Genomic DNA, 12,403 nt, shown 5'->3' with positions numbered 1-12,403 from the left:
GGGAACAACTACCCTGTTCTTCTTTGAAACAGTGCCATGAGAGCAGATGGGGCCTCAGTTTAACATCTCATCTGAAAGTCAGCACCTCCGACAATATAGCATTCCCTCAGGGCTACAGTCATTATTCTGCTCAAATCGCTGGAGTGAGACTTGAACACACAACCTTCTGACTAAGACAAGAGTGCTACCAAATGAGCCACTGGCTGACGCAGAACTAACTGGGTTCAACTTCAGTATTGAGTAAAGTGTTAGTTCACTGGTGAATTAGCTTTTACAATGAGTCTACGCTCCATAGAACTGGTAATCCCATTCTGATACAGCTCCAAATACTTAAAGCAGTGAACAGTTCCAACCTATATCCAGAGTTTCCAATCACAATGGCCTCAATATTAATCTCTCTTTCCCTCCCCCCCCTCTGCCCCTGACCCACACGACTGGCAGGAGAATGTTAGAAATTTTAAAAAGGGAAACATCCCCAACCCATTGCTACTTTTACGGTGGCAGGTTTTATGGCATGCAAGTGTCCTGCTGTCGAGAGGTGGTTCATCAGCATTTAAATCAGGCTCCCACAGTGCAGTTGGGAGCCTGATTTAAATTTAACAGTTGCCGTGCAAATTTCCCAGGATTCTGGGAAACACGTCAGCAAAAGGGAGATGGGAGCTGCCGGCTCAAGAAGGTAAGTGCCTTTTACAGCGCTCCTTGTGGGCCAGGAGTGCTCCCCGGCCACTTGAGGAAGCCTTCGGCCTCCCCTATGCCAATCACAGCCACCACCTGCTGCGATCACCAACCTCTTTCCTTCCCCCATCTCCAAGCTCCGATCTCTCATTCCCTCCCGCAATTATATCTCTTTCCCCCAAGTGCCGATCTCTTGCTCTCTCCCAATTGCCGGGGATCGTCCTTGAGTGTCACTGGTTGCGGTGCTCTGCCACTGGTTTTCCCATCTGGTAGTCGGCCTGCCTGTCAAGTTTCCGGTGTTTCCCCACACTCTTCCCACTTCCTCATAAATATTGAAAGGATGATGTGCATCACCAGTTTCTGAGATGGCCCAGTGGAATCTCTCAGTAGAATAAGTCTTTGAATGCACCAGGAGTTTTTTTTTATCCCTCCATGATTATCTGTCGGGAGTGGCTACAGACGTAGAAATTATTTAGAAACGGCACCTGCTTTAAGTCAAGTGGGCACCTGCACTAAATGTTATCTTCCCTGGTTGAAACTGTATAACTAACTGATACGTTCATAATAAAGGATGAAACTGAGTACTGTGTACAATGAGCAAATGTGACCGTAGCTCCTTTAAGACTCCAGAGTGCAGGTACCTCGTGGATGGCCTGCTGATATACCGTGCTCCCAAGGGATGCAGGGATCCCCTGGGAGACTCAACAGGTCAGACCTCTGGTGGTAGTGTAATACAGGTTACAAGGAGTTAAATACATAACACTAACTACATTTCATGGATCTCAATTTCAGATGACAATCAGAATAGTCTGATCAAAAGCTTGGAGAATCAAATAGTAAATGAGGTGGCAGAAACTGGGATCCCCACAATGTTTTGACAGTTGTACTGATTTTAGCAGTTAGAAAAGTCATGATTTGTGATTTTTCATTCTCCCATTGCAATACTAAGGAAAAGAACATAAGAAATAGGAACAGGAGTAGGCCATACGACCCTTCGAGCCTGCTCCGCCATTCAATAAGATTATGGCTGATCTGATCATGAACTCAGCTCCACTTCCCCGCCTGCTCCCATAACCCCTTATCCCCTTATCATTTAAGAAACTCTCTATTTCTGTCTTAAATTTATTCAATGTCCAAGCTTCCACAGCTCTCTAAGGCAGCGAATTCAACAGATTTATCCTCAAGAAATTTCTCCTCATCTCAGTTTTAAATGGGCGGCCCCTTATTCTAAGATCATGCCCTCTAGTTCTAGTCTCCCCCATCAGTGGAAACATCCTCTCTGCATCCAGCTTGTCAAGCCCCCTCATAATCTTATACGTTTCGATAAGATCACCTCTCATTCTTCTGAATTTCAATGAGTAGAGACCCAACCTACTCAACATTCCCTCAAGTCAACCCCCTCATCCCCGGAATCAATCTAGTGAACCTTCTTTGAACTGCCTCCAAAGCAAATATATCCTTTCGTAAATATGGAAACCAAAACTGCACGCAGTTTTCCAGGTGTGGCCTCACGAAAACCACCTATAGCTATAGCAAGACTTTCCTGCTTCTATACTCCATCCCCTTTGTGATAAAGGCCAAGATACCATTGGCCGCCTTGATCACTTGCTGTACCTGCAAACTATCATTTTGTGTTTCATGCGCAAGTGCCCCCAAGTCCGGCTGTACTGCGGCACTTTGCAATCTTGCTGCATTTAAATAATAACTTGCTCTGATTTTTTTTTTCTGCCAAAGTGCATGACCTCACACTTTCCAACATTATACTCCATCTGCCAAATTTTTTTCCACTCACTTAGCCTGAGATTTTGTGTCTCCTCACACATTGCTTTTCCTCCCATCTTTATTTTGTCAGCAAACTTGGCTACGTTACACTCAGTCCCTTCTTCCAAGTCGTTAATATAGATTGTAATAGTTGTAATAAGTTTAAATAGGCTTTCAATTTTCCCATTTCCTCAGACTATATATATTATTTATATATATATAATAAATATATATATCTGGTCATTTATAAAATTATCACAAGTAAATATTTTGGACCAGTAAAATTTGACTAAGACAGTGAAACAGTAGGCAGAGTGAAAACTGAATGCTGGGGACTGGTCTTTGTCGTAGGATTTTGCTAGTAACTGGAGTGTCGATTAGCAAACCTGAAAGTTCATTGGATTTGTGTTGTATTGTAATAGAAAGGGGCGGAGAGTTGTAACTGACTGAAAAGTCCTAAATAAGTTGACTCCAATTACTTTCATTGGTGTTTTTACACTAGGTCGAACAGGGGATTCTATACATACTAAATTACAAGAATATATGGTAGACATGACACCTGGTTATATGTGGGAACTTTGGAATAGAATTTCATACCAAGATTCAACAGCAAATTCTTGAATTCCTTACTTTTTCTAATGACTGCAATTTTATTCCAGCTTGCATTCAGTTCCTTATTCCTTTCTTGTAGCAGGAGGATGCCGTGGCACAACAGGCATTTGAGGATGCCCGACGGAGAGCCAGAGAATTTGAAGATAGGGAGAGGTCCCATCGGGAGGACATGGAGGTGAGAGGTTAGGACACTTTTTGTGTTGGATATGGGAGGGAGGGAATATTAATCTGTTAGCATGTAATGCAATGTATTTATGTACGAGTGTTTCTGGCAGTCTGAGTAAAGGTTTATTCGAAAGGAGTTGTAGTGCTATAGGCGTTTTCTCCATTAGGAGGAGAATGACACTGCTGTACATTTGGGCAGCCTGATTTCCTTGAAGTTTAAAATAACCTTTTGTGGGGGGTGCACAGTTATTCCTTATGGCACGAATGATTTTGTTAGGTCTCTTCCTCCAAGTGAAAAATGTCTGTCCTGAAAAATTGTAACACTGGTTCAGTGTCCATAATAAGAACCCCCAGGTTAGGGGCTGGGTATGGTTCCTTCTACTCGAACAGCAAATTTTAACCCCAGCCTTCTCCGACTGCTCCATTATTACACCAGTGGAACATTTTCATTTTCCACACCACCTGTAAAGCATCTCTGAAGTGTTCAGTAATCAGCAGTTTTCTTTTTGGATTTGCACCCACTATAAACTGGATTAAACTACTGCAAACACATATCTTTGCTATTTGTAAATACCTTCCGATTCCTTCTATCTGGGCTGGATTTCATCCATGTGATTTAAGTTATTTTATTTCAAATGTAAGATAGAGATGTGAAACATCATTTCCTTTCTTCTGTGCAAGCTACAGCCTGATTTTAAATGCACAGTCACTAAAATGGAAGTGATTTAGTTCATCATGCTTTTTCTAGCAGATATTGTACAGCATAGTGCCTCCAGCTGATTCCAACACTGCAGTCTTGGTAGCAGCTCACCTGTACTTGTCCCTTTGGTGTTTTGAATATCTGGTTTGAGGCTCCTGTTGAACTGCAGTCTGTGCTTTGTGCTCCTGCAAACACCCAGTGGGGCTGCTCAGTGCATAAATTGCAAACTTAGTAACTGATCCATTTAAAAAAAAAGATAAATGGCAATATTTAAAACAAACTTTAAACTAATCCAGCTGTACTTGATCAGTCGGGTGCTCTAAGCAATCCAGCATTATACAGTGGCTGTGCTTTTCCTGGCAGAACACACACTCCTCTGTTTTTAAAAGCTGTTTAAAGCAAAAAAAATTAAAATGTTTCCTTATTTGAAATGACGTTAATAGAGAACAGATTGCAGTCCATTTCTTCAGTAAAACAGAAATAACTGTCATTACTCCACCCACCATCCCCTACAGAGACAGCAGCGTCAGGTTTCACAGCAACATGCAGCATGAATGCATTACCCCTTCTGTCTGAATAAAGCTACATACACAGGGCTGCTGATGTATCATAGACCAGCACATCTGTTGCCCCTTCTCTTTCACCCTCCCGTAATCAATCTCTTGTGCATTCTCTCTTGTGTGCTTTTCTCTTGCAACCACTACATCTGCTTGGGCCCAAGTTTCCACATGATTTGCGCCTGATTTTTAGGAGCAACTGGTGGAGAACGGGACTATCTTAGACTTCGCAATTCTCCACATTTTTTTTTCTGCAGTTCTAGTCGGGTAGAACAGTTCTACTTTGGAACAGAATTTTTTCTTCAAAGGGGGCGTGTCCGGCCACTGACGCCTGATTTGAAAGTTTCCACAGTGAAAATGTACTCCAAACTAAAGTAGAATGGAGCAAGTGAAGATTTTTGTAGAACTGAAAAAACCTGTTCTACACATTAAAAAATCAGGCGCAGGTTACAAATCAGGCGTCCAGAACGAGGGGGGGGAAGGGAACTCATTAAATTCTACAATCAATCCTTATTTATACTTATAAATGTTTATTCAGTATAATATTTGTATAAGCAAAGAAAAGATTAATAAACCATCTTCCTACCTGTGTGAAAGTGCTTCAGCCAGGAAGAATGGTCAGCAAGCCTCACAAAACGAGGGAGCCGACCGAACGCGGGGGCTGGGTGGAGGGGCGGGGTGGGTGGAGGAGCGAGGGAAGGGAGCCGACCGAACTCGCGGGGAGGGGAAGGGAGCCGACCGAACGCGGGGGGGGCGGATGGAGCCGTTCCAGACGGCTGGCGGGAAAGAGAGAAGGCTGCAGGAAGCCTCATAAATTGAGGAGCCATTTCCCGACGGCAAAAGGGGGTGGTCGTCGGGAAACGGCTGCCTCAACTTTCTGAGGCTTCCTGCACCCTTCTCACTGCTACAAGAAGCCTCTGTGCTGATGGCAATGTACTTTTATAAAAAAATATTCAAAAACTAAACAGCTGCAAAGAACTACAAAAATGGTCGAGTGCCAATGTTGTTTTCACATTGAGAATGCGCGAACGCTCCAACGCGCACGTGCAGTGTTGCCGGCAGGAAAAAAACTAATTTAAATAGTACCCGCCCCCTCCCACTTACAAAATTGATGCGAGTGTAGGCTCCGCCCCCCTGGGCGCCGCGCCAAGCAGACAAGGAGCTGCAAAGCGCTCCAGAATCGCTCGTTTTTTTTCCGGCGCCGTTTTAGGCGCGAAAAACGGGCCCCCAGCTCGGAGGGTCGCCCGTTTTTTATCATGTGGAAACTTGGGCCCCATATGTCTGTCTGTCTCTTCCTCATACGTGCATGCTGACCCCGTTTGCTGTTTTGCATCTCCATGTGCTTTCGAACACCCCTTTCTCACCCCCATTTCTGAGCATGTACGCATCCCCCCCCCCGACTTTGCATGCCGTCTCCCTTCGAGAGATGGTCTAACCAAATGATGCAAACTGTATGTTTAACTAGGTAGAGAAATGTGCAGTTAATGATTTGAGTGGAAGCAGTCCGAATCAAACATTGGAAAAAAATTCTCTCAATCAAATCAGCCCTTACCTCTAGTTATAAAGGTTAACAATCCATTGGCCTTTGATTATTTTTGTGCCTGACTACTACATTTTAGTGATGTGTACAAGGACCCCTAAATCTCTTTGGACCTCCACTGTTCTTAGTTTTTCACTATTTTAAATAATACGCTGATCTATCCTCACTCACTTCTTGATTATGACCTGACTTCCAGGTATTGTCACTTGCATACTTCACCTGAGTTTTATTGGTTTCAGCGCACACAAAAAGTACCATTTATAGCACCTTATCACACCTCTTGTATCAAAGTGTTCTGCATGTATTGCATTACTTGGAAGAGCATTTATTGTTATGTCGACAGCTACAGTAGCTTCTTTGGCGCACAGCAAGATCCCACGGAGAAATGACCACTTCTGTTTTAATTGCTGAGGAAGAAATGTTGGTCAGGATGCCAGAATTGCCCCCCACTCCCACGCCTCTCCTTTGGTCCTATTTTTTTGTAAGTCCACAAACCGAACAGGGCTTTGGTGTAACATCTCATCAGAAAAACATCTGACAATGTAACCCTTCCACAGAACTGTATTGCATTGTCAGAGATTATGTGCTGAAGCCTCAAACATTTTTTTGGCCTAATTTTATTATCCTGGAAACAAATGGATAGTAAGTGGCCAGAAGCTAAGAAACTGTACAGAATTAATAGATTTTTAAAACAACATATTACTTGGATATGGGCGTCGTTGGCAAGACCAGCATTATTGCCCATTCCTAGTTGCCCTTGATAAGTTGATACATTGTGAACGCTATAGTTCATGTGCTGATGGTACACTCTCAATCCTGTTGGGTAGGCAGTTCCAGGATTTTGACCGAGTGACCATGAAGGAATGGCGATATAGGTCCAAGCTGGGATGCTGAGAGACTTGGAGGAAAACTTGGCTGATGGTGTTCTCAGCACCTGCTACCCTTGTTCTTCTAGGTTACTGGTTTGGGAGCTGCTGCCAAAGCAGCCTTGACGACTCACTGCAGTAGGAACATAGGAACAGGCGTCGAGCCTTTTCTGCCATTGTGAGGTTATGGTTGATCTGTATCTTGACTCCATCCATCTGCCTTATCTCCATATCCTTTTATACCCTTGGCTAGCAAAAATCTAAATCTCTGTTTTAAAATTATTAACTGAGCTATCATCCACTACTTTTTGTAGGAGAGCACTTCAAACTTCTCCAACCCTTTCTGTGAAGAATTGTTTCCAAACTTTCTTCCTGAATGGCCTAGCTCTGAATATAAGGTTATGGCCCCTTGTCCTAGATTTCTCTGAAACTTTTCTGCTGGCAATCAAATCACCCCTTACCTCTAGTTATAAAGGCTAACATTCCATTGGCCTTTTTGATTATTTTTATGCCTGACTACTACATTTTAGTGATTTGTGTACATGGACCCCTAAATCTCTTTGGACCTCCACTGTTCTTGGCTCGTCACCATTTTAAATAATACTCTGATCTATCCTTTTTTGATCCAAAATGGATGACCTCACACTTTCCTACATTGAAATCCATCTGCCACAGTTTTGTCCACTCTCTTAATAGATCAATGTCTCTTTGAAATTTTATGCTCCCATCTACACTACTTACTATGCCACCAGTCTTTGTCATCGTCAAACTTGGATATATGACTCTATATTTTGTTTGTCATTAATAAATATAAATAGTTGAGACCCCAGTACAGATCCTTGAGGGACACCACTAGTCACTTCCTTCCAATTCGAGTACATACCCAATATCCCAATCTGTTTTCTATCGCCTAACTAACCTCCTTGCCAGGTCAATAGTTTGCCTTCAATTTCAGCTAATAGGGGAACCTTATCGAATAACTTCTGGAAATCCATATAAACTAAATCCATAGACATTCTCTTGTCTACCACTTCAGTTACTTCCTCAAAAAATTCAGTTAGGTTCATTAGACATGACCAACCCTTTACAAATCTATGTTGGCTTTCTCATCAGCTCAAATTTCTCAAATACTCAGTCACCAATGTTCCCTTTTAAGCTGTGCACCCATGCAGCTCTCTGGATCTCCTGCGTAGCCGGCTCTATAATGAGAAAATCCGTGCATGTGTAGTATTTTGAATGAACCTTGCAGTCCCTTAAGGGACCATACACCCAACAAAAATTAACGAGAACATTGTCAGTCACTTGGAGTGGATTTTTAATCTGGTAGATTGGGTCAATCATGTGGACTGCTTTATCCTGGATGGTGTTGAGCTGCTTGAATGTTGCAGCTACACATATCCTGATAAGTGGAGAGTATTCCATCATAGACTTGTGCCTTGTAGGTGGTTGAGAGGCTTTGGTGAGTCGGGAGGTGAGCCACTCACTGCAGCATATCCAGTATCTGGCTTGCCCTAGCAACATCAGCATTTATGTGGCTGGTCCAGTAGAGTTTCTGGTCAACGGTGATCCCCCAAGAAGTTAATTGTGGAGGATTCAATGATATTAATGTCATTGAACATCATAGGGAGGTGGTTAGGCACTTTCTTGTTGACAATTGTCATTACCTGGCACTTGTGTGGCTCAAATGATAATTGCCAATTACCAGCCAAGCCTGGATGTTATTCAGGTCTTGTTGCATGTGGGCACGGACTGCTTCATTATCTGGAGTTGCGAATGAAACTGAACACTGCAATCATCAGCGAACAGCCTCACTTCTGACCTTATGATAGAGGAAAGGGCATTGATGCAGAAGCTAAAGATGTTTGAGCCTAGGACGCTAACCAAAGGAGCTCCTGCAGCAAATGTCCTGAGGCTGAGCTATTTGGCCTCCACGCCCACAACTTCATTTGGTTGGATTCTAACAATTGGTGTTTCACAGCCACCCCCCCCAACCCCAAGTGACCCCATTGACTTCACTTTGAGTATGGCACCAAGAAGCCTTACTAAATCAAATACTGCTTTGATATCAAGAGCTGTCACTCTCGCCTCAACTCTGGAATTCAGCTCTTGTGTCCATGGATTAAGGCTGTAATGAGGTCTGGAGCCGAGTGGTCCTGATGGAACCCAAACTGAGCGTTGGTGAGCAGGTTATTGATCAAGTAATACTTGACCGCACTGTTGATTCCTTCCATCACTTTGCCGATGATAGAGAGTAGGCTGATGGGGTGGTAATTGGCTTAGTTGGATGTCTCGTGCTTACTGTGGACAGGACATACCAGTACAATTTTCCACATTGGGTACATGCTAGCGTTGTAGCTATGTTGGAACAGCTTGACTAGCGGTGTGACTAGTTCTGGAGCACAGGTCTTCACCACTGCAGCATGGGAATGGTAGCATAGTGGTTGTTACTGGAGTGGTAATCCAGAGCTCTGGATTAATGATCCAGAGACACCAGTTCAAATCCCACCACAGCAGATGTAGAATTTAAATTCAGTTAATTAATTAAATAAAAATCAATTAAATCAATATAAATAAATAAATAAGCTAGTATCAGTAATGGTGACCATGAAACTACCGGATTGTTGAAAAACTGGTTCGCTAATGTTCTTTAGGAAAGGAAGAACTTACCCGGTCTGGCCTAAGTTCAGCTCTTGTGTCCATGTATGGATTAAGGCTGTAATGAGGTCATGAGCCAAGTGGTCCTGATGGAGCCCAAACTGAGACTCCAGACCCAAACCAATGTGGTTGACTTAACTGCCCTCTGAAATGACTGAGCAAGTCACTCTGTTGTATCAAACCACTAGGTAAAACAATAAGAATAAAACCGGATGGACCACCCAGCATCAACGTAGGATTTGGAAACAGCAAAGGCACACCCAGCACAGTCAACTCTGCAATGTAATGAGCATACTTGGATATGTAAAGATAAGAACAAAAATGTACACAGGCAGCAAGAAAGCATTGATCAGAGTTTATAGTTATCAACTTTTCAAGTAAAAGCAATTTGAACTAGTCATTCAGTGCTGACATTTGAGGTGATTTTTTTTTTTCTAAAAGTAGTGTCTCTTTTTAAAACTCTCTGCATTTGCATGTGGTGAGTATCTCTACTAAAGTGAAGCAATTTTTAATGTCTGCTACATAACATGGCTTTAAACCTATGGTTTGAAACCTCCCATCACCACAGGAGTAGTTTTAATTAGCCAAAGCATGTATTGTTGCTTTTAGCACCATCCAGTGTTTCCACCAGGAATTGCACCTATACATGCAGATACCCTCTTCATAGGAACCTAATGGTAGTAATTGTGGAACTGTAAAATACGATCAGACATTTTGCCATTACCTTGGAGGTAAACATTCTAGATGCCTCAGTTGTCTCTTCTGTCTTAAATTTACAAGAAAAGTCAGGATCTACATAACTGCCTTTAGAATTGATTGTAATTGCCATCTTTGCGATCTGGTTGCATGGGTTTTTGAGAATCATCTTAAACATACTGCCTTAAATAGATCATACTGGTAGACTTGTCTTCAGTCAAGCCTTTCAGTGGTAGACAATTAGTGATGATTTGGCCAGTAATAACCATCCAGCTGTATTCTCCTTCTCCGGCCCTTGCCTTTACCATGGAATTTCTTTCTCCAAGCTATGTAGTTCTATGCATTTGGACCACCTGGGGTATACAAACATATGAAAAAAGATAGGTAAAGACCAGCTGGTTCAAAAGCCTGTCCCATCTTGGCATTGTGTATGCAAGTTATACCATCAGTCCCACCCCTCCCTGCAGTCACTCAATCAACAGACTGGTATTAGTGCATAACAGTATAGAGACACCTCCTTCAGGAAGGCTTTAACTCTTTAAAATGTAACTTCATGCCAAGAGGCTTTTTCCTTTTTAATTCATAATGCAATATGTTCTTAGGTTGGTGTTTCAAATATGGACAGATATACCTGTGTGCAGAATTGTAAGTTCTGCTGAACTTGAACCTGTATCTTTTAGGGTAATTGTAAATTCAAAATCCAGATTGATTTAATCGAGAATTAATAGAACATGTTGTACCCCAGCTGCCTTTAGTGAATGAGCATGTGGTTAAAGAATTGCTGTTTGGAATGTTGACCAGTGTCATCGCCTGTAGGCTAAACTTGGGATTGTTTGAAGGTCAAAAAATATTGACTGCTGTTAAATAAAATAACACATTCTATTGAGCCCTGCTCTAGCTACTTAGAAAGTACTTGTGGCCTGAGCATTAAGGATAAATTAATCCTGAGTGGCTGTTATCAGTTTTTGGGAAAACTAGAAACAATTTCTATATCTTCATCTGTAGGCCCTATTATAGAGAAATAAAATGCTTAAGGTAATATGACCATTGGTGAGATTTGTAGGATCCAGCTATCTGGCTAGATACGTAGTTGGTGTAACATTTTGCTGTTTTGGCTTGAAAGGAATTTTGTTTGGTTTTTATCTGAAGTTAGATTTGTTTTACAAAAGATCAATGCCCTGAGATGCAAAAGCCATCTAGAATCTTAATTAGGATAATTAGGTACAATACCAGAAGAAACATTGATCAAAATTGTTAATTTTGCATATAACGTCAGTTTTGAGACAAAGGGAAATCACTTGGCATGTCCTAGAGTAGTTCCCACCCGTACTGCAAGGATGGTTTTCATTCAGTGCATCAAGTACGGGACTAGCTAAACAGTATTCAGTACACAAGATGGAATCTTCATGTTACAATCTCCAGGTCACGCTGCAGAAAAATAAATATTATATACAATTTGTAACTGCTGGTTTTGGTGCACACCGCCATCCCAATGACTTGAGTTGCACATATCACTATATCAGACATATGCATTGCACAAAGGGAGTCAAAACAAGTTTATTCAGGTGGTGTGCCGTTTGTGAGAGAGCATTGCATCCCGGACGATCACATCTGCAGTAAGTGTCTGCATCTCCAGGAACTTCAGCTCAGTCATTGAGCTGGAGTCCAAGGTGCACATATTGCGGGGCATCAGAGAGGGGTCGAGTTACCTGGACACTTTGATCCAGGAGGCAGTTACACCCCTTGGGTTAGGTAGTGGTACAGGTCTGGTTAGTGGTCAGGGACAGGAGGGTGCAACTTTTTGTTTGTTTGTTCACGAGATGTGGGCGTCGCTAGCAAGGCCAGCATTTATTGCCCTTGAAGGTGGTGGTGAGCTGCTGTCTTTGAATTGCTGCAGTCCTGCGGCGAAGGTACTCCCACGGCGCTGACTTCATTGTAGTGGTTTGGTATAACTGAGTGGCTTGCTCGGCCATTTCAGAAGACAGTTAAGAGTCAGCCACATTGCTGTGGGTGTGGAGTCACATATAGGCCAGACTGGGTAAGGATGGAAGATTTCCTTCCATAAAGGACCAAATGGGTATTTCCGATGATCCGGTAGTTTCATGGCCATTATTACTGATACGAGCTCTTTACTTCCAGATTTATTTAATTAACTGAATTTAAATTCCTCCAGCTG

At 42.5% G+C, this 12,403-nt stretch overlaps 1 protein-coding gene across 5 annotated transcripts in view; it reads left to right on the top strand.

Annotated features, from left to right (window-relative positions):
• The window catches only part of cbfb (core-binding factor subunit beta), a 103,440-nt gene that overhangs the window by 77,125 nt on the left and 13,912 nt on the right, over nt 1-12,403 (top strand). For 3 of the 5 annotated variants that reach the window (XM_070897856.1, XM_070897857.1, XM_070897860.1), the window contains exon 5: nt 3,128-3,230. In XM_070897856.1, the coding sequence (XP_070753957.1) occupies nt 3,128-3,230 (103 nt within the window). The remainder of the gene's footprint in view (nt 1-3,127; nt 3,231-12,403) is intronic. The other 2 variants (XM_070897859.1, XM_070897858.1) reach the window with 1 other exon arrangement.

The sequence above is a fragment of the Pristiophorus japonicus genome, chromosome 13 (genome assembly GCF_044704955.1).
Source record: "Pristiophorus japonicus isolate sPriJap1 chromosome 13, sPriJap1.hap1, whole genome shotgun sequence".
Taxonomy (NCBI): domain Eukaryota; kingdom Metazoa; phylum Chordata; class Chondrichthyes; family Pristiophoridae; genus Pristiophorus; species Pristiophorus japonicus.
The sequence above is the reverse complement of the archived record's forward strand: the minus strand, read 5'-3'. Positions and strand labels throughout refer to the sequence as shown.